The sequence below is a fragment of the Rhea pennata genome, chromosome 5 (assembly GCF_028389875.1).
Source record: "Rhea pennata isolate bPtePen1 chromosome 5, bPtePen1.pri, whole genome shotgun sequence".
Lineage (NCBI taxonomy): Eukaryota > Metazoa > Chordata > Aves > Rheiformes > Rheidae > Rhea > Rhea pennata.
In genome coordinates, this window is record NC_084667.1 from 5,937,673 (window position 1) to 5,960,470 (window position 22,798).

Sequence of the window (22,798 nt, forward strand, 5' to 3'; positions counted from 1 at the left end):
ATGAACATATGTTAATGCAGAAAGCTACATTTTAAAAAATGAACTCAGGTCATTCATTAGCAACCTGTGCTTTTTCGAGTGTGTATTTAAGTCCTGTTTCTGCAAATACATACATTCAAATGTGGTGATGCAGGTCATCAACCCTCACTTCAAATAAATTTATAAATTTGTTTTATGTTAGTGTAACTTGAGTGTTTTTTCATTAAAGTTGGTAAACATTTGGCAGTAGGTGTGAGAGAACTTGCTGAAGATGCAGAATATGCAAGTTTATGAAAACAATTAAAATTGTATGAGCACATGAAGTCACATAGGAAGAATGCAGAAGAAGGAAGAGGGCGTTAATCAGGAAAAAGTCTTCAGCACTGCCATGGAGGTATGGGAAGTTGCAATACCCAGCTGAAGAGACTTTGAAAGGCCCCAGGAATAAAATACTCTCAGGCTAGGAGAGTGCAAAACCTAAAGCAGGTGATAATGACAATTTGAAAGACATTTGGAACACCACAAAACATCTGGAGGGCAATGTTAGTTATGGTGCTTTATTGGAAAGAAATACTCAAGTTGGCTAAGTGGCCAAAGGCAGAAAGCAAGAGAACAAGGGTAAAGTTAAATTGAAAGAATTCTGCAGCCTGATGAAAGATTTATATTCAGTGTCATTAAAAAATTCAAACAGCAAACATTTGAAGTTGTGGACTTAGAGTTCTGTTGACAGAAGAGGCAACATTTTATTGTGTTAACTGATATGTTTGGGGAAAACATGCCAGCCCTTCTGTAGGGCTAGAATAGAAGCAGTGGTGCTCAAGCTAAGCACAGGTTAATAGTTGCTCAGAGCTTTTCTTGGTTATGTTAATCAGATTCACGATTTCAGTGATAAGGAGGTTGGGACCTGTGTTAGGGAGAGGAATCTTAGCAAAGGGAGCGGTGGTAGGTTTGCCAGCCGCTGCGAGGAGGGGAAGGGCAGCGGGCACAGCTCGAGCGGTGCTGAGGGCCGTGTTCCCGCCGTCGTCCTGGCTGCGGCGATACCTTCTGTCTCCGTTCCTCCCTTCCTTCCCTTTCCTCCCTTCCAGCAGTGTGCGAAAAAACTCACTTGGAGATGGAACTTGCACAGAGATAGCTTGTTATTAAAAAAAAAAAAAAAAAAAAAAAAAAAAAAAAAAAACCTAAATGAAATTTTAATAATGGAGATAGATACCTACAGTGATGGGATGCAGAGAGCTGTTACAGGAAGAGGTTATGAACTAAGGTCAGAAAGAACCCGGGATGATCAGAATATAAACATACTTGTTTAAAATAAAAAGCTTTGCTTTATTTTTCTACTAATCTTCAGGCACTTTCTAGAGGCGGGAGAGATTGAAGCAGCTGTCAGGCGCGAGCCCAGCCCCCCCTGTCCCTGCGGTGCCGGGATCGGGATCGATGCGCTAGGAGTTGGGTGCCGCGAAATTGTGCCCTGGGCTCATCCCGTCGGCTGTGGACAGGCATTGCCTAAACCTGCCGTTCTAGTTATTTGAATTCATCATCCTTCTCCCCGCCTCATTCCCCCCCCGTAATCATAGTTAGCTGGAAGGGTAAATAAATAGAATCAAGTTGGTAAAAATGATCTATGAGGCAGGTTTGTTATTTTTACCGTAAGGGAAGTTAACCTGCCGACGTGACGCTCTGCTCAGCCCGCTCTCAAGAAGCGCATCATAGGCTAGTTTAGAGACCTAACTCTGCCGTCGCAGTATAAGAATTATTAAGTGCTAAAAGATCTGCTGTTAAGACATTCTGATTTAATTTCATTTAATGTGAACGACTTTGCCGTATTTATTTCTAAGCCTCTGGGGAAGGCGCTCGTATAAAATGGCTCTGATGCATGGCGAGTTGTTCAGCCGCTGTGGTTGCAGGCACAGGACTCTGTGGTTTGGTGGCTTCTCGTATCTTCGAGCAGACCCAGGCTTTGGAGGCGCGAGAACGGGGGTGGGGAGACGGGGAGTTCTACGGGTGCATTTGTTTCCTGGTGATTATGTTTTTATACAAAATACAGTTGATAAGATTTTTTTTTTTTTTTCTCCCCACTAATTTGCTTCTTGCTATTTTGAAATTTTCTTAAAGGCCATGTTTCAGAGATGACTGCTGCATTTGAAGTACAGGATTGGATGTCTCTTTGAAATGCCATTCTGTTTAGAAAGAACACCTACCATTTAAGTAAAATTATAGTGCTCTGAAAGAAAAAAAAAGTCTTTTGTCACTCCTGTATATTTATGCATATTTTATTTTAACCAGAAGGAATTTTTTTCCAGTTTGGCAGAAGTAATCACTGGCAGAATGATTTTTTTCTTTCTCTCTCTCTCTCTCTCTCTCTCTCTCTCTCTCTCTCCTTTTTTTTTTAATACCACTGTGAAGACTTTTATTACTACTAGAAGATTCCTCCTAACAGCATAGTTCTTTCTTTTCTTCTTTCAGCTTTTTAACAAGGACGACCAAGTTTCATTCAGGATCAGATGATTCCATTGCTTTGGTTGTGTGTGCTTTTGGGTGAAATCAAGTGCTTCTTTTGCAAAGCCAACTGTAATTTAGTTCAAGGGGAGGGAAGGAAGAAAGTGATATGTCGTGGGAAACCTGGCATGAAATGTTTGGTCCTTATATCCACCAGGCAGACCAAGGTATTCTGAATTTGTCTTCACCAGACTTTTTTTCTGGAGCAACCACTGTAAAGTAGTTATTTGACTCTTTTATGGTTGTAATAGCTTTAGATCAAAAAGAAATTGGCCTGTATTTCAGACAAGCGATTTAACAAAATATAGGCAGGTTTGTAAGTTGGAATGGTTTTGACTGACATCGAGGAAACAGGACTTAGATTATGAGTGCTCTAAAGAGCTTTAAATGTTTTGTCATCTTCCCTATGCAAAATTAAAAATAGAATTGTTGCAAATAAATTTCTCATTCTTTAGGTTTTTAGGTAGTTTCAGATAGTTGAAATTGGAATCTCTACCTTGTATTTCAATATTTTGTGCTGTATCATGAAAAATAAACACTTCTTTGGGCTTTCTGAAATGTAACTTTTTGTGAGTAGCGAATTTTTTGGCTTTCTGAAAGAGGTTATCTGCACAGACTTCTGCAAGCTGATAAATAGAGGTTCGTACTACAAAGTGGTTTGTGGTTGTGGGCTAAGATTATCTGGAGTCTCTAATCAGATACTTCCAAAGAAGAACCAGTGGGCAGGGAGGAGGGAATGGTCAGAAACCAATAAACATCAATTCAGACTTGCACATAATTTGAATGTGCACCTGTTTGTGGAGATGAAATCCACATCTGTGCATGCAAAATTATTTCTGGTTCCAGTAATTTGTTCTACATTCAGATTTGACTCTCCATAATAATACAACATGCTATTTTAACTTCATTGAACTCTCTTTTGGATACCTGTTATTTTTTGTTCTCGTTTTACTGTATTCTGAGTTTATTTGTGAATAAATAAAAACATTCTCCTGTATACATACGAGACGCAATGGTAGAAATGGTGATTCTGGTGAAACAGTTGGTGAGGCAAATATGATTGATGTGCAATGCAGAACAGAACTTCTGCTAGACCATTATACATATATTTTTATTTTTTTGCCTTTGTAGTGCCTTGTAGCTTTTACTGTGAGACAGCTTACAAATGATCTGCATGACAGTGAGGAACCAAGAGAATCTAGTTTAAGTCAGCTTTAACATCATGCATAAGAACACTTACCAGATGCTTTTGAAAATCATGGCTTCGGGCATTTTACCCGGCTGCAAATTCCAGCGTTGGCATGTCAGTGCATTATATCCAGTTTCGAGTCTTGATTTACCTTGTTGAAGCATAGCAATTAACAAGCAACACATGCGTCTAAACGTTCATTGCTTAAAGTAAATCCAAGGTGATGTAATCCGTGGAACATTCTTTGGTGACTGCTTTAGGCTGCTGAAATGTCATTTTTTATTATTGAAACTCTACGTGTTGGCAGTTCAAGGCAGCATGTTGAATCACTGTCCTCAGACCACTGCTTATTTAAAATGTTTATAACTTCATTCTCTTATGCAGTTCTGCACTCACCGGTTTTAGAGACAAGAAATAATTGAGTTGAAATTAGCTGTTGATGATATGTAATTAGTTGAGTAAGAATATTTGCGGAGGGGGAAAAGGGAAGCTATTCAAGATGCAGAAGCATATTATTTCTAAACTATTTTGATAAACATTGCAGGAAAAAAGACATTTTTCTCTTTAGAGTTACACAAGATCTCATATAATAAAATGGAAGTGTCATAATCTTGTCAGCATAGCCATCCGTTTTGACACAGCTTAGTGATGCACAGTGAGAACGCTGCCACTTGTAGAGATTCAAAACAGTTGAACATATCTTGAGGAAATACCTAAGAGTAATATTTTTATGCTTGCAACGACCTCTTCGGTGTCGGAGGATTGGCCGAAAATGCCTGGAGCTGAGGAGGGTGAAGGGTGTCAGGCGGCGCGGTGGGCACCGAGTGTCCCGCGGGGGATGTCTGGGTACGGAGCAGCTTGAACGTCCTGTGACGGGCCTGGGGAACGGCGAGTGAGTACCCCACGTACGAAATTAGAGAACGAGCTCCCAGCGGCGGCTAGTCCGGCTTGGTCTGGAGTCTGGCACGTCCTCTGAACGCTGCACTGGCCACGATCATGTTGCTTGTGGCAGGCACTGATGCCTTGTGGCTCTATGCAGCAGTCATTTGGTCAGAGCAAAACATGTTAGCCACCTTTATTTTTGAACAACTACAAAAAAAGGAATTACTGTTTTTTATTGCCTGTCCCATTTCTTCCCTCTTTATTTTGCTGGATAAGAAAAAATAGGGGAAAAAATGAGGATTTGAAAGCTCAGTCAATAAAACCCAAAAGGTTTTTCTGTCTTCTTAGAAAAGATGACTATCTTAACAATGAGCAGAAAATTCAAACAGCTTTGCAGAGTTACTGCTTTTACTGGAAATTACAATCTAATATTTTTCCTACAGATTAGTAGGATCATACAGCCTACCTGTCACATACGTTTCTGCCTCCTTTGGTTATGAACCTTACTGCATGTCTTCTTGCATCTCATGCAGTACTAAAAAAAAACTAACAAGGACCAAGAAATCTTGATTCTGTGTATTCCTTTGTAATATCTGAGGTCTTGTTCTCTCAGCTGCTGGTAATACAATCTCATCCTCCCTGCAGAATTCTAGTTGCTAGGAACTTCTTGTATTAAGTGTCTGGTTCTTCACCCCCAGCTGGCTAGGTGCCACATGGCCGAGACTTCAAGCAATTGAGAGATTTACAATGACTCATTTGTTATTAGAACTTAGAAAGGTCTCTTTACACAGTAGAAGGAATTCTGAAAAGTTTTCTTAGTTTTCTTGCTTTAATTTGACAGCTGCCTTTGCCTGGCAGGAGTAGAATTTGGAATTTGCTTGCAGCGCTCTTCAAAATATTGTGGTTTGTGCAAAAGACTTTAGCTTCTTTATAAGAAGCAAGAGGCCATAATTTTTTGGTTGTAAGCAATATATTTTTAATATGGTGATCTACATGAAATTGCCCAGTGAGCCAGTAGAATAGCTTCAAGGAGTTGATTTATTTTTTTTGTTCTTGATATCTTCCTTTTTGCAGCAGTTATAAATTAACAATTCCAACTTTAATTACAAAAAATCATATTTGTTCCAGTCCATTATTAAGGAAAAGACTCTAAAAAGCATCTTTTCTAAAATGCCAGCTTCTATTGTGCAGCACAATTCTACAACTGGAAATTATAGCAGCGCAAAATGAATGCGAAGTGCTTTAAAAAAGAATTTTTTTTTTTATTTAACTACATTGAGTGATGCTGGTTTTGCAGTGCAGGAGCCAGCACTTGAAATAAAATATTCAGAGACATGATTAAGTGAATCCGTATGCACCAAAGCACTTAGATTTGTTTAACACCAGGAGAGTTTCAATCCCATCAAAAAAACAATGGGAGACTTATTTAAAGTCCAGGATCAGAGGGTCAGAGCCACGAGAAAGGTTCAGGCGGTTTTTGACTCCGAGAACAGCAGTGCTGTGTCACGCCGGTCCCGAGGCTTGAGAGCAGATGAGACCCAGGGAAGCTCTGCGTTGGAAGAACTGCCTAAGTATTGGAAGGTGGCAGGTAGCTGAAGACAGGAGAGCTAGTAAAACTGTGTAGGAATTTGGGTATGATGATGAGCGTTTCGTCTGTTGGAGAAACGATTTCTGAGATACGCATCCCAGACACGTTCAATCTGGAGGCAACTTTTGTCTTGATGTTTAAAAATACTCTTGAGGCAGATAGGTCTGACTGAAATGAAGCTGCCAAATAATCTGTCAGTGCTCGCTGGCGGGGGTGGACGTGTGTTCACCCACACTGAGCTGCAGAAACCTCTGCTGTGAAGTGCGGCGGCTCTGTAATACTGTGGAGGAGCCCTACACGACAATTTAGGATAGAAAATGGAGAAGTATTTATCCGGTTGAACTTACATTGGGAATTTCGGATAAGCAGAAAGGAGTGTGACTCTTAGAAAGGAACACTAAACTGTAGGAGTGAGTCTTATATCGCTTATTTTTCTTACTGTGAACTGAAAATATTTTTTTTCTCGTGACTTTCAGGAGAGTCATACAGACAGGGATGGAAAGGCCCCAAAGGTCTCCCTTCTGCTCCAGCTCAGGCTGAGCTATACCTATACTATTCTTGCTTGCCTGACCTGTTGTGAAAACCGCCAATGACAGAGCCTCTACAGCTTCCCTACAAAAACATTTCCAGTTTTCAACTTAATTCTTAACATTTATCTTAAATCCCCTGTGTTGCAATAAAAACCCTTATTGCTTGTTTCGTGCGAAAATGGATAAAAGTATATTCCTTCCCTGTGGATAAACTTTTACATGTTTTACAAAACTAAAGACTGTCATGATTCCTTTCAATCTTTTCTCCTCTTCTAATCCCTGTTTAGCCCTTTCAGTCTTTCTTTTTATACTACATCTTATAGGACTCTTATTTTTGAACCTATTTTGGTGCTGTCCTTGGACCGTCCTTGATAGGCACCCAAAACTAGGCAGAGTTACTGTAGAGGCCTTATCAGTGCCAAAATGAGTGGCAGGATTATGTCAGGTGTCTGAAGTATTGCAAGACACCTGTTTGGTTGTCCTTTGGTTTAAAAACAAGCAAACAATCAAAAAAACAAAACCAAAACAAAACTCTGAAGAGTCCATAGAAAACTGTTAGTTTTCTCCAACTAGCATGACCTCGGATGTAGTTGCATAGAGGGTATGACATTACAGTAGTCTAGTCTGATACATACATACACACACACACACACACACACACACACACACACACACATATATATATATATATGTATAACAGAAGAGGCAGGAGTTGCCTGAATTAATTCCTTTTTGAACAGAGCGTCTCTTTTGGAAACAAAATCTAAACTTCTAATAAGGTGAAACCGGCACTATTTAAAACAAGGAGCGAAAACAGAAGAAAAAAAAAATCCCCTGAAAAAGACCAAAACCCTCACCAGCAAAATAATTATGTAGCCTAAATTTACATAGCTTCAACTGGCAGAAATTGGAACTTGCTGCTCCTTTGTCTGTAAGACAGATGAATCAATAGATAATCAGATTTCACTTTCTCATACTGATGCTTATCAAATATGATCAAATCACATCCTGACCTTCCTTTAGAGTTAAACAGTTTAATCTCCTGCTGCCACTTACAGGACACCGTGTGTTTCAATTCCTTAATTATTCTATCATTCTTTCCTGAATCTTTTCTCTGGTGTACTAGCTTTGTGAATTTTAAATACCAGGTATAAATGCAAGCTTCCAGCTGCAGTTGCAGCAGTGCTGAAAGCAGAGGTTGATAGATCCATACTCTTCTTGGTTTATGGCGTAAGCACATCACTGAGAGTGTGTGCTCCTCAGGTTATCTACTACATTGGCTAAATTTCATGGCTTTTGAGAACAGTCACTGCTTTGTCAGAACTGTTTGCATCCCAGGTTTCCAGGGGTCTGCCCTAATATTTTGCAAAGTCTGGTTTTGTGTGGTCCTAAATTTGTGCTTATACAGTCTCATTAGTGTATCAAGTTATCTGGTTTTCCTGTAAACCAAAGTGGCAGTTCAGTAATGCTAGTTTCCTTTATTTATTTTTTGTTCTATTTTCTATTTGTTGTTCCGTTATTTTGAGACGTCTACAGTTATCCAAGTCATTCCGTTCCCCTTTTTAAATGTTCCAAGATTCACAGGAGACGTAAACATGTGTTTAATCTTTATGCCCAAGTGTCCTAAGAGATTTTCTTTGTAGTGCTCATATGATATAAAAGGACCATGATGTACGTAGACTGAAGCACAGCAGCTACAACTATTTTTGTTTAGAAGCAATATTGCTGGCAAGAGATGTTTGGAGAATGCAATCTTAGCTTAGGCCTTTGCTTTCAGGAGGATTTTTTGTTCTTTTCTTTTCCCCTCTCTTCATTGTCTCTTTCCCTGTAACTCGATCATGGAGACAGAAGCTTTGCTGTCATCTATTAGTGATCCCATATATCTTTCAATAATCAGTGTTTCTTCAGTAATCTTGTCCTAGTCTAATGATTAAGGCATTCTTCTGGAGGTTGCACAGTCTGACCTTGAAGTTATGGGGTAAGAGGACCTAGAAACGTAAGAGGCCCCCTTCCCGAGTGACTCATTATCTGTGGGTTTATCTGTATTTCTACTATCGCTACATTAAGTTGCCTTTTCTTAATGTTAAAAAACAAAATCTTTCCATCATCCTATCCTTAAAGAGATGTTTGAGAACCAAAATCTCTTTGGAGTCTTAAACCATGAATTCCCAACCTCATGTAATATGTCTTACTCGGATCTGTAAAGAAATGCTAAATTTCCGTGAACAAAATGTTATAGAGTCCTTTCTCTCTTTGATAGTCCTTATTGATTATTCTGGACAGCTTCCTCTTGTATTTTGTATTTTTGAGCCTCTTTTTGAATAGGGAATAGATGTGTATAACACAGTGTTATGAGTTCTTATCTACACCTAGTCCCTAGTCTAGTCCCCTAACTCCCTCTGCGGACCTGGCTCTGCGTGCACGCGCTGAGCTGATATCCACCGTAAGTACCCCCAGCTTTCTTTCCTCTTCGTTATAGAGATTATATTCATTATAGGTCTAATGAGCTCAGTAATCCTCTTATTTAGTGTTGTCCCTTCATCCTTTATTGATAAGGATCCTAGTTATTCATAAATAGAAATAAAACAGACAACTGACCAAGGAGCAAACACTTTACTCAAAGGTAAGGGAGTGCTGCGTTTTCAGGAAGAACCCACATCTCTGATACTGCTTTAATTAAAAGAATAGTCTTGTTTAGGGCTGTTTTATTTTTTGTTTTGGTGCAGTAAACTTGCTAATTCCTCTCTAAGCAGTTATCTAAACAGACGTCTGTCCTGAAGGAGACAGCGTATTCCTGGAAGCCGAGCGGAGTTACGAGAACGGGAGAGGGAGCTTAGATCTACTTTTGTTAGTCATATTCCTATTTATTTTATTAATTACTTTCTTAAGAGTTCAAGGTTAGGCTTAGCCTCAGGAGACTTGGCGACGGATATGCAAGCAGGCGTTTAAACGTACTAACCTTACAGCTGAGCAGTTTTATTTGGACAGTTCGCATTTCTCGAACAGCCTGATGAGGGTTTTCTGGGGTTTTATGCCCAGCAACTGTGGCTGAACGGGAGTTTATTAGCGGCCGGGCCGTTTGTGGGAGGATCGGCGGAGTCTGTTGTGCGCCTGCCCGGGACTCCGGGCTGGGTGCAGCGCGCAGAGATCGCTGAAGCACATCTGGCGGCAGAGACTCCTGCAGGAAGTTCGAGTCTTTCTTAAAATAACGCGTGGAAGCGACTCCCAAATTGTTTTCTCGTCGTCTTTTTTAAATTGGGAGTTTGTTTTTCCAGGTGTAGCGTATGGCAGAGCGTGAGTAAAGCCGTAAGATCAGGAGCAGCGCGTGCTTGCGAGCACGGGACCCATTCGTCACTTGTCTTAAATCTTTTGCAGATTAAAGAAGCTCAAGTGAATAGTTACCGCTGCTTAATTCTGTGTCGTCTTCACTGCCTTGCGAGCTGTGACGGAGTAATCGCGAAAGCCTGGGGCACGACGGTAGCAAAGCTAACCCGCGAGAAAATCGCTTAGATTTCTCTAGAGTCGGAGGTTATTTCAAGGTATTAGTGAGATAATCAACGTGTACTTTCTGTCACCGCTTACGCGCAATAATTAAGGATGAACTGCTCCCACAGAAGCGGAAAACCAGCAGTGTATGGGTACCACAAAAATATACGAATGTAATCCATCTCTTTGGACTGAAGGGGGGGGATATTGCAGTGTCTGCTCCGGTGATTAACAGTGCTAATACGTACATGTATCGGTTCAGCAGTTGGTACCCTGCTTGTACTGGAGGTAGGCAAAGCGTGCCATCAAGCACTTGCTCATTGAGAAGTATTAGGTGATCCTCTCCGATTCAACTGCTAAACAAAACTGGAAGATTTCTAGACTTAACTCCAGCTACATAGCATTATAAATGTAAAGGGTAGTACATATGTATAACTTACAAAACATAAAATTCAGTTTAGGAACAACTGAAAATGTAGATTATCGAATAAGTAAGAGGCGGAGGTAGCGGGAGAGGGTGTTTGCTTAGGGGGAGGCGGCCGAGGAAGCGGCTCCGTCCCCGCGGGGCCGCAGGGAGCAGCCCGTGCCGAGAGGCGCGCGGAGGGGCTGCGCGGAGGCGTCGGGCTCTGCCGCCCGCCGCACCGGCCGCCCGCCCGCGCGGTGCCTTGGTGCAGGAGCTCGGCTCTGCCTTTTCCTCTGCGGTCGTGGTTGTGGACAATTCCATAGCTTGGACCTGCAAAAAATAAAATGAAAACTGTGATTTAGTGGCTGTTCAAGTAAGTATGTGCAGGCAAAATACTCTGTTCTTGATCTGTGAGATATGCAGAAATCTGGTTTACCAACCACAGCAGCAGACAATTGGGGAAATATTGTTATGTGCGTATTTGTGGTCTGAATAATCATTGTTTACATTATGTAATAGCACGAGTTTTGCTCCTTCCTGAAGTCTCACTTGGAAAGGCTCGTTAGGTGCTATGCTGTAACTAGCTAACAGTGCTTTACAGAACGTGTAATTAGTCAAAGACTGAGTAAAAGAGTAAAAAGAAGAATAAAAATCTACATTACAAAACTTGTGTTATATAAGGAATGATGCTGTCCTCCAGAAAGCATTTAGTGAAGTGGCTTATCTGATGTTAGAAACGTTGCAAACAGCGATGGTTCTCTGAAGTTGTATCTCAACTAGTTAATAAAACAAGATGAGCGCGCAGGCTCAAGCGCTGGCCCAAAATCATGTAAGTTCTTGCGTTGTTTAATTGCATGCTTCCTGAAACAGTCTGGACTGTGCCAAATCGCACTCTTGCAAACGGGGCTCAGGCAAGGTTTGGGCCCCACCGTGTGTTGGGACTCCTGAAAATAAGCATCAGGAGTATAGACACACTGGTTCTGGGGCAGAGGGTTTAGCCGTGTGATAGTGAGCTATTTTGTGCCATTTAGACTCATGTCTCAAGAACTGATCCTGGCTTTTTTGGTGGATATAACCTTACAAATTTCTCTTTTTCACTTAGCTATTTATTAAAAGCCAAACTTCTAATACTTTTTCAGGAAGGCACTGGCAAAAGGGAGGCAAGGAGCTATACTGCTGACCCCGTTCAACACTTTATCTCTTGTAAACCTGGGTCCTTGTGATATCCTCAAGGATCACCTTTAATCCTTTCTAAGTCTTCTTTCCATTTTTTTTTATGCAGGTCTTTCCTATACTTTTGTACTAAGTGTACTTTCCTTGCTCTGATCACATCCCTTTTGCTGCTTCCGAAACCATTCTAGGTTTCTTCTGTTGCTTCCTTTCCTTCCCGTGCAAGACCACCTTTGCTCTTCAACCTTTCATCTGTCTTACCATACCTGTGACAAGTGGCCTTGACCTAAGGCTGTCTTGGATAGTACTGCAACATGAGCAGTTTCAGGATGGTTGCTGCAGCTGTTTCTGACTGGCAGGGGAAAAGAAAAAAGACTGAAGAAAAGAAAAAAGAGCAAATGACAGTTATTGCCTATACTTGCTGTTTGGCTGCCTGGCAAGTGCAAAGGATATTACCAAAAATTTCTGGAGTCACCATTTGTGAGATTCCTTAGCCATAGCCTGAAATATTCCAGAATGGGAAGAAGGTATCATTGCTTCTGGAGAAGCCACCAGCTCCAGTTCTTACTCAGTTGTTGCTACATACCCATTACATACACATTGCATAACCATAGTGTGAACTTTATTTAAACTCAAGAGTTGTTCTAGACTGTAGTAACTGCAGTGGTGCATGTGAAGAAAGTATTGGCATTAAATACGACCTCTGATGCTTTTTACAACAAGCTGCAAAGTTTTCTGATATTTTCTTTATGCATAAAGGAAAAACTAATATTTTCATTATAGCTTTGGGTTTAGGAAAAAGGGCCTTTTAAAAATCTCTTTTAAATATTGGTTTTGAAGGTAGCAGTGGCTGCAATAGATAAGTGAGAACATAGTCAGTCCTCTGCCAAAAATTCTCTGTGCTTTTCAGTATCATGAATTTGCTGCGTTGTAACCTCTGTAGAGAAAGGAAATCCTGACATCTAAAAATAAAATGCATTGTTATTTTAAGAACATATAAGAATGTTTCAGTTTGGTTAATAAGATTATTTCAAAAGGTTACATTTATTTTAAGACAATTGAATCAAAGCAAAACTTTTTTGTTTAAGTCTGAGGGGTTTATTTTTCAATGTCAACAAACATTGTGCAGCTCAACTTCTCTACATGCTGCGAAGACATTGTTTAGCCCACAGTCCTTATGTGTTCTGGATCGTTATCTTTGTGCTGGGAAAGACTTCCAGAAGGTTTCATCAAGGTCCCTTTTGCTTTTTCGTGTTCCATAAGGGCTTGTCTAAGAACAAGGCTTGCAAAATTCTAACTAATTTGGAAGGAAAATATAGCTACTTACTTAAAAAGACATAGTTCGATTTAATGTCAGTATTAAAAAAAAAAAAAGTGAATGAAGACTGAAAAATTGAAAGTATCTTTACAAGAAATGCTCAAAATTGAGAAGAAACTAGCATATATAAAGGCAGAACAAAGAGGGTCTTTCTGGAATCTCAATTCTTTTGCACCTCTAGCAATGAGAATATATCCATCTGCTTTCATAGAATCACAGAGTCAGTAAGGTGGGAAGGGACCTCTGGAGATCGTCTAGTCCAACCTCCCTGCTCAGCAGGGTCACCTAGAGCGTGTTAATACAATGGATACCAGATTAAATGAATTACTGAATACTTAAAGGTCCTTGTTATTGATATTTAATATGCGCCTGCAGCTTTTTTAATATCACTTGAAATCTTTTTAACTGAAGACCCAGAATTTGCATAGTCGTTTGGCTTCTATCCAGTTGTTGGTGAAGTCTTTCAGTGTATTTTCTTTAGAGGTCTGCTTTTGCTAAGGGTAAAAATATTTGAGTGATTCCTTTCGCTTCGATATCTGCTGAGGGAAGTTGGTGCTGAGCCTCTTCTTGTGCTGTGTGTTATATATAATCTACTGCTTTTCCAGCGTACCTACAAACTGATCAATACCAAATTACTTGAGATCATGACCAGCAATATTTTGTCTGAAAAAAACTATTTGACTTTTTTGGAGTCCTATTGTGAGAGAAAAGTTAAATTATGTTTTAGAGGAATGAAAAAAGCACACCACTTTAGTATGCTTACGGATGACTTCAAATGCTCATGTTTCCTGTTTTTACCACAAAAGCTGCTTCAATATGATCCAAAGCGTGTTTTAAATAAATATGTAGTCAGTAATTTAAGTAATTTTAAGGTTCAGTGTTTGGAATAAAATCTGTTGTGTTTCTCTCAGACGTACATATATAATGTGGTAACTTTGCAGTACATGTAAGGAGGAATTATTGGCATTATATGAGACAAGCACTATTGAAGTGCAAAGAGTGAGAAGGCTGAAAACCAACATTTGGGTCTGTTGTTTAAATTTTTAGAAATAAACCTCTTTAATGTATTCACATGTGTTGAATCACATCCCTTAAATTCACTAATAAATTATTATAACACAATGTGTTTTTTTTTATTTTTAAAATTACAGTAAAGAGATACTCTGCAATTCTTGTATCCACATTTCATTTCTTGTGGGGGTATAATTGAGTAAAGTAGTAGTAAAGTAGTATTCATTGGCTAAGAATGATCACTGGACCTACGATCTACGAATACTAATCATTCAAAAGTTAATAATCTGACAGGATTAGTGTCTCCATTATCAAACAACAAAATGCATTGTATTCTTAATTTTAATTATTACCAGCAACAGTAATGAAATCCAACTAAAGTCTAGTTGACTGAAGTATTTGACTAAAGTCAAATACTTTAAGAGTAATAGTTGTTTGTATGTAATACTACCTTTGCAACAATTTTCCCGTAGTGCCATGTAATATACCTCTGGCACATCAAAGATGTGGATAGATAATACAGAGTTTTCTCTGTATGATAATGACAATTTTATTCAGAATAATCATAACATTTTTTGACTTAATGTCATTGTGGACAGGCACAAACAAGATTTAACATTGATCATGGGCAAAGAGAGTTGTACTTAAATAAGCAGTACTTGATGTTTAGCCATAGTTTTGATCCGGATTATATCCACTTATGCTAAACAGTAAATTATTCAGCCTTATAATCATTAGGATGTATAAGGTTATCTACTCTGTCTTTCTATCCCAAGATGGAAAGATCAGCTGTCACATTTCTGACACTTTAATTTTTTTTTCCAAAAAACCTCTGGTAGTAGAAGTTCTGCTCCTTAGGCAATCTGTAAGAACTGTTAAATATTCTCATCCCTGCAAGCTTTCTTGAATCTAATCTAATTCCATGTAATGTATTTTCCTTCCTGTGCTTTACAGCACTGGACCAGGTTGCCCAGAGAGGTTGTGGAGTCTCCTTCTCTGGAGATCTTCAAGGCCCACCTGGATGCAACCCTGACTGACATGCTCTAGGTGACCCTGCTGAGCAGGGAGGTTGGACTAGATGATCTCCAGAGGTCCCTCCCAACCTTACCGATTCTGTGATTCTATGATTTAATAACCCTTATTTTACATCCCATGGAGAGGAGAGACAGACTTTTCCCTTGCTGTTTGCTCTGATCTGTGACCATTTGTCGCAGGGTCCTACCTAGGGACTCCATGTATCTAGGCTAAACAATCTATATGGTTAACATGTTTTCTTAAATGATATATTCTTCTCTTGGTCTTATACATCTCTCATAAATTAACCCTCTCTTGTTAAACAACAAAGTTGAAAGTGCGTCTTTGAAAAATAGAAATAAGCTTTTAAATGTTTCACTAGTATTTGCATGCTGTATTCTCTTCAGTGGCATTCATATATTCTTTTCAAAGATATTTTCCTTCTTTAGATAGTTACTGTGTTTTCTCTTGCGGTTTTTTGAAATAGTTTTATTTAAATATACTCTCAGCTTTTTCAAAATCTTAGTGTCTATTTTGAACCAATTTTTCTACTTTTTCAGGTGTGTTGAATCTTTCCTTCTTAGGATGATTTTTTTTGTATTTTTAAGTGTCTTAGAAGCATGTTGTACAATATTTCTTCACTTTTATTTGGGAAATCACTAATACCATCTAGATTGGGAGTAGGCTTGTATTAATATAGGAATTTTATAGACTGTGAATCTGGAACCCAGGACTGTTTGTAAGTGATGCAAAATGTATTAAGTATCTGACTGTTCTCTCTAAATAAGAAAATGTGTACTCTTCTGTTAATGTGTATGCATATGTTCAAACAGTGCCCAACATTCAGTAATAATTTAAGATAAGTGATTTCTTGGATGACGGTATTGTGGCACGGATGTACTAGATCAGCCTTTTGGTCCCTTGTGCCAGTACTGTACTCTCTTTCAGTAATGCTTATGTTTGTTTGCTCTTGTCCTCCAAAAGCTGTCTTTTAAAAATGTATGCATTTGCAAGAAGTTTTTCTTATTTTTCTAAATTTCCAATTTCAACTTTGGAATGTTCGCTCATGTATCCACACATCATTTACAGAAATTGCTAAGTTTTTCATGGTCTCAGAAAAACCCAAAACATGGCATCGCATAAGCAGCTTGCTCCTTGAAAGGTTTTGCAATGTCTAAAATAATTAATTTTTTTTTGTGTGGGGGGGGTCATACTATTGCTTCAGCTGTTCAGCTGATGTGGTAGTTTAAGAAGGTATTGCGCTGAAACAGTCATTTATCCTGCTTCAGTTGTAAGATAATGCAACTTAGAGTAAAGTTTGAAAAGGTTGAGGTGAAGCATTTTGTTTTGCACTTGGAGTAGGCCAGCAACATGTGTATGGACAGTTGTGACGGTTTAGGGACTACTGATGGCTTGTTAAGGTACCATAAATATATCCTTTTCCTGGAGAAAAAGGATCCAGCTCTCTGGAGCCCATGTCCACAATATGCTAGTGTCCAGATTTATAAGGAAATACTCTACATCCTCCTTATAGCATTTTCTGTGACCATTTTACTGCTGGTAGTTCCAATTTCAGCAGCTAGTATGTTGAAACAGGGTCTCTTATTAATGTTGGGAATTCAGGTTCAATACCCACAAATTTTGCTAGCTTTTAGCTAGCTGAGGTTTAGTTAGCTTTTAGGTTGACATATATGCATTTCTTTACTTGTCCTGTATTCGGCAAAAATAAGTGCTATTTATTATGTTGTAGTCCCAAGCAATGTGGCTGGTTTTTGTTTACTCTTATTTGTGCATATCAACATCATTGTTGGCAGGAATAAGCTTAGCTGAGAGAATATTTCTGTCACTGTTGCAACAGTTGGTCCTTACACAATGTTTTATTTGGAGAATCACACTATCAAAATGGCTTTCTTGGCACAAGAACAGTTTATCTGGGGAAAACTAACTTGAACCCAGAAGATAATTCTCGCATATAATTTGCCAAAATATTTTGTGATTGAATTTCTCTGCACAAAATGTAATAAATGAGACCTCAAACTATATGCTTATACACACACATATAATATAGCAAATGATTTTTGTAGGTAGAAGAAAGTAGAGGTAACTTAAGAAGAGCAAGTTGAGTGAGAATAAAAAGAAGGAAGAAACCGAACAAGTTAAGTCGTAGTGAACTCGGGGGAAGCTGCCTGAAACCCAGTGGAATCCAGTGTTTGAAAAAGTTCATCAGTCTCCATTTTGAAGGGGATTTTACATTTTTCGCTGCTTCTGGGTGAGGAAATTCACTCTGGGGTCCGCAGCGTGGCCCTTGGTGCCTTGGTGTCGGTGAGGGGGGCGGCGCGGTTCGCCTTCCCTCTCCGCTGGCAAGCGCTGAGTCTACCCCGCGGCGGCCTGACGGAGAGCAAAATTGCTTTAAAAGTAGAGTGACTGTTTCAAATCCACGCCGTGAATGTAGCTTATTCTTGAACCCCAAGGGTGCTTTTGGCACTAGGTTGGATAATGAGGTTTGTGCCCTAAAGAATCAAGCTCCTGCAGCCGTATTTGGCTTATCTTGGAGTTTTAGTCCTGAGCGTTCACTGTATCTTAAATATGTGATACTTGAAATATTTATCCTCGTACTTGTGACTATAGGGAAAAAATGTCATCTAGATTATTTTGTCTTTATCCAGGTGATTATCCCATGTACAAGAACACTTTTAAAGGAATTTTGGATTCTTTTCCCCCTTAAAAATGATTGTTGTTACAGTGCATATAGGAGCTGATTTCAACTATACTGAAACTTAAGATTTTTTGGCCGGCTAACAATTCTACTGAGGCTTACATGAAAGTTTTTATTTTAAATAAAAATTCAGTATCCATTTTTACTGGTTTTAGTCCAGCTTTTTTTTTAATGGTGTTGATTCTGGAAGTTTTGAATGTGGTAATGCATATTATAACTTTCACAAAACGAGAATGAAAAATGACTTTTTCAACACTGCAAGAGTAATCTCGTAAGTAGGGTGTGATATTTGTAAAGAAAGAGCACCGATCATTTTTCATTTTCCCCCATTAAGTATGATACCGGTATGAATACATCTTCTATGAAATAAATACAATTTAATTTGAAAAAAGTCTAGATTCTGCTGCCATGACAACAGAACAGTGATTGAAGCTCTCTGTCATAGTGACCCCTCTGCCCTGTATTACTTCTTTTCAAGGCATTTTCTGAAGCATTCATAAAGAAAAATAGTCAGATATATTTTTAATAAACAGAAATGGACTTTGACCAGAAGGCAGTAAGAAGACATATGTGTGACTACAAGCAGTCACATTTTTGTCTGACTAGTAGCTGGCTTTAAAAGTTAATTACATATTCTTCTTTAGAAGTAAAATCATTAGCTTGTAGGCTTTACTGTAAGAAAACAAATAATAATTGATAAATGCAATTGAAACTCAAGAAGTTAATAGCTTTAGTTAGTATGTAATTTATTGATCTTATACCCAGTAACTAGAATCTGAATGGTGCCAAAAAAAGCCAGTAGCATCCTGTTAATGAAGTGCTGGTCTATATGCTTTAGTTTATATTGTGATGAAACTGAATATTTTTAACAAATATTTTAAAGAGTAAAATTTGATAGAAGCAATACCGTTATGAAGTTGTGCTTAAAAATGGAAAGAATTTATAAGGATAAATCAAAAATTCCTGACAAACATCCAGACTAAGATTCAACTTAGTCCCTGAATGAAGGGCTTGAGTGACATCTTTAGTCTAAAGAAATAAGTATTGCCCGGCTATCGTGTGGGTGTTCCATCTTAGACAGAGCTGAAAGCTATGTCTGCTGGACTGCAGGCATGCTTTTTTCAACCTGTCTGGGGAGAGATCACAGAATCACAGTAACGTATGCTGTAAGCTGGAAGGGATCTGCAAAGGTCCCCTCTCAAAGCAGATCAAATTAGATCTGATGGCTCCGGAGCTTGTCTTTGGAAAGATATAGCAGTGGTTAAAGGGATGAACATATTTCACCCTCATCTGTTAAAGGGTACTGGATTATTCACAAGGCAATAAAGGAAGAAAGGCAAAAGAGCTTATCTGGTAGGGCAAAAAACCCCTATTTTCAGAATACTATCGGATGTACATATATATTGTCATATATAGCAAAATATTTATCTTGCTTGGTACATTTGTAGCTTAGTACTAATATGGGAAATGGTCTAATCCCCCAAAATATTGATTATATTAATTGTATTTTGCATTATATATTTTACTGTGTAGTAAACTTTCATGGTTTTGTATTTGCAGTTTCCTGAATGTGGTTTCTATGGAATGTATGACAAAATTCTGCTCTTTCGCCATGACCCTACTTCCGAAAACATTCTCCAGTTGGTAAAATCAGCTACAGATATCCAGGAAGGAGACCTAGTCGAAGTTGTCCTTTCAGGTAACTAAAAAGAAAAGAAAATCTCTGTCATGCTTTTGCAATCGAAAACACCCATCACGTATTGCCACAGTTGGGATCCAAGGAAAGGGAGTATTTTTATGGACTTACATTGGGTCAAAATCTTTCTCAGATGTATATGTGGCATATATGTGCCTATTAATTTTTGAAATCTTTTTCCATTGCACTGAATACTTTTTGACAGCCTGATTTTATCAGTATTACTAGTAAAGCAATAGATTAATTTTAATAAGCATTTTGAAAAACAAGTTTTCTCCATTTTTAGAGGAAAATGGTCCAGTATGACAGCATAACCATTTTAGATAGAACATGGTAGAAACAAAAAGAGAATGTATTAGATATTTTAGCATGCATTTGCTTTATAAACAGAGTAGCTTGAAAATAAGAGTTGGTGTTAATACACCTTGCATGAAGTATCAACAGTTTGGTATTTCAGTTGATAGAGTTTACACTTTTCTCTTAGTCTGTCAGTGTGGTCAGTTCAGAATTACCTATGGAGAAATCATGAAGGCCATTCTTGCAAACAGTGACCTCACTGCTTGTAGAGTAAGGTTTTATAATTTGTGTGGAGTGCCATAAAAATGTCCATTTTGGTCTGGAAATAGAATAACTGCTTTCATATAACCTGCTCTGACTCCTTCTGTGATTTATTTTCAAATTATTTAGGAAATTGAGACAGGAATGCAAACTGCAGGCGGGGCTGTAATTACAGTGTATTTATGGCTGGCAGTGCAAGAGGAGTGCTGGATGCCTCTTGTACTGGAGTTGGGAATATCTGACATATACCTGGTGATACGGGAGTCAAAAAGATGGAACAGAGGAAGATAGTTAATTAGGGCCTAGGAAATACAAAAGTCAGAGGAGGCAAGAGGAGAGTATAAATCAGTGCAAAGCGAGAGAAGGAAAGCAGTAACCTGAAGATGCCCGGCAGGTGTAAGGATGTGAGAGGAGATGTGACAGGAGTGGCTCTTGCATTGAGAGGCTGGATTTTGGAAGCAGTGAGATGACATATATATTCAAGGAACACGTTCGGCTAGCAGAGTGGCCATAAATACTGGACTTGTCTAACTGAATTAGAAAATAACCAGAATTCATGTGATTTGAATGTAAAGGAAATCTGGGGATGCTCTTAGGTGTTAATAATACTTGTCAAAAGCCTAGATACAAGGAGGGATGAGGTACTTGAATAAAAATGGCACAAAATTTACAAGGGTAAGCAGTGGAGAGAATGCTGGAATGGTAAAGAAGGAAAGGTGATATTTCTGTTGAATAAAATTTAGAAGATGGCTGAATAGCTTTATTTTTGCAGTTGGAACATGCAGTTAGAGCAGCTGGAGAGACACCTGAGAAACAGAGTCGTATGTCATACAGAGATAGGAACTGAAGCTATAGAAGAAGGGAGGATTAGTGAAGAGAAAACCAAAGTCCCAATGGATGCTGAAAAAAGGGAAGGTATGAGTTAGGTCAACATCACCTCAACCAATTGGGATTTTAATTACAGATTTTCCTGTATAGGACCTTCTTCCATACTCTTTGATTACAATAGGAAGAAGTTAAGTAAAGAATGATGCAAGTCATTCCTGTAAGTCAGCATTCATCTTTTCCGTATCAGGAAACAAATTTTTCCCTTTTGAAAAGATGCCAGTAATCTCTATTTCATATTTGCCACAGAAAATAATCGCTCAAGGTCAGTAAATTTGAGGCAATGAAAAAGATCAGCAGAGAATTTAATGTTTTATATGGTATATAGCTTATATGCTTTTGAAATGAAGACCACATGTTTTCCAGATTGCCAGAATTAGGCAAGTAGCTGATTAAATATTTAAAATCAGGACTTTATGCAGTACTTCAAAATGATAAAGGAGAACAATACTGTTTGAGAGAATTAGGGGACTGGTGCTTTTGTTTCTTGGGTGAACCACCTGTCTGTGGGAGAGGCCAAGCCTAAGAAACTCTGCAATAGGTAGAGGAAGGCTGTTAAGCCAACAGTATGTGAAAGTGTGGGTAATATCTACGGTTGCCCAGGGTCCATATGGCTTTTTTCTCTCAGCGTTCAGCACAGAGTGTGCAATGCAGTCTGAAAGCCTGGAATTTTGAGTCTGACAGGTAATACCACAAAGTGCTGTTGTACAGGGTTCAAGTAATCAAATTTTAGCTAAAGGAAAATCCCTGGGCTACACCATTATACACTTCCTGGTAACTCTGGTATACAGTTGTTGACAGTATTGATCAACTATATCATTTTATCTTGTTTTATTTATGATGTGCTCATGAATGGAATGTATTGTTTGTATATTCTTTTTTCTGTCTCAGTCATTTTTTAATTATTTCCCTCTTACAATTCATGGAATGCATGAAAATAGTACATATCATGATGGGTTAAAAAGAAAAGAAAAGTAAATACAGACTTGAGGTAAGCCAAATCTTTTAGAAGGTCAGCGTAATTGAGGAACCTTGAAATTGTTGTGTTTTGAATAAATCTGCAATGCAGGAGCCATTTGCAACAATCTGGTGTACTGAGAACTAAGAATATTATAATTTGTCATGTATTGCTGTGTGGTTTTGCAGGAGACAGGGCCTGATCACAATACTTATCTGCATAGTTATTTAGTCTAAAATTCCACAGAGGTCTAAAGTAGATGGTGGTTGTGTTTGTATAAGTATTTAGCCTTTCTGAGCCATATATGGCTTAGATCATTATTTAGAATATGTTATTATTATATTTAATCGTATCACCACAGATCACCAAAAAATATCTTCAGGGCCCTCTGACTGCAAGTGGCTTAATGTTCCAATCTTTCTGTTACAGGTAGAAATGCTTCTTGATAAGAAACCCCATTATTTTCCTTAAGGCAGTCGTACCACTTTTAGAGAGGAAATAGCTTTAATTTTGTGCCCACCACTCATGTCAGTGATTCTTCAGAGATTTCAGAATTTCATTGTATAAAAACTTCTACCAGCTATTAGAACTTCATGAAAAAATTACATTTCTTTAAAACTGCCACACAACCTAAAGATCTTAGGTGCCAAGGATTTTATATCAGATAACAGTTTGTAAATAGAAGCAGGACTGTTTAAAATATCCACACTTTGACAGAGCTCATGAATACTGGTAATGGGTATAAGAAGTGATCGCAATAGTATGCACAGTCAGAAAACCATTTTTGTAAGGTTTATTTGAAAATTTGTTTTCTTATACATTCTGACCTGTAGTTCTTCAAGAAAAACATAATCCGTCTTTGAACACTGTTCTGTAAATTCGAATAGACATTTATTTTCAGATTCTCTATCTTTCTAGCATA

General features: G+C 38.5%; 1 protein-coding gene across 3 annotated transcripts in view; it reads left to right on the forward strand.

The window, feature by feature from the left end:
* PRKD1 (protein kinase D1) overlaps positions 1-22,798 on the forward strand; it is a 141,655-nt gene that overhangs the window by 55,860 nt on the left and 62,997 nt on the right. For all 3 annotated transcript variants that reach the window (XM_062576006.1, XM_062576007.1, XM_062576008.1), the window contains exon 2: positions 19,340-19,478. In XM_062576006.1, the coding sequence (XP_062431990.1) occupies positions 19,340-19,478 (139 nt within the window). The remainder of the gene's footprint in view (positions 1-19,339; positions 19,479-22,798) is intronic.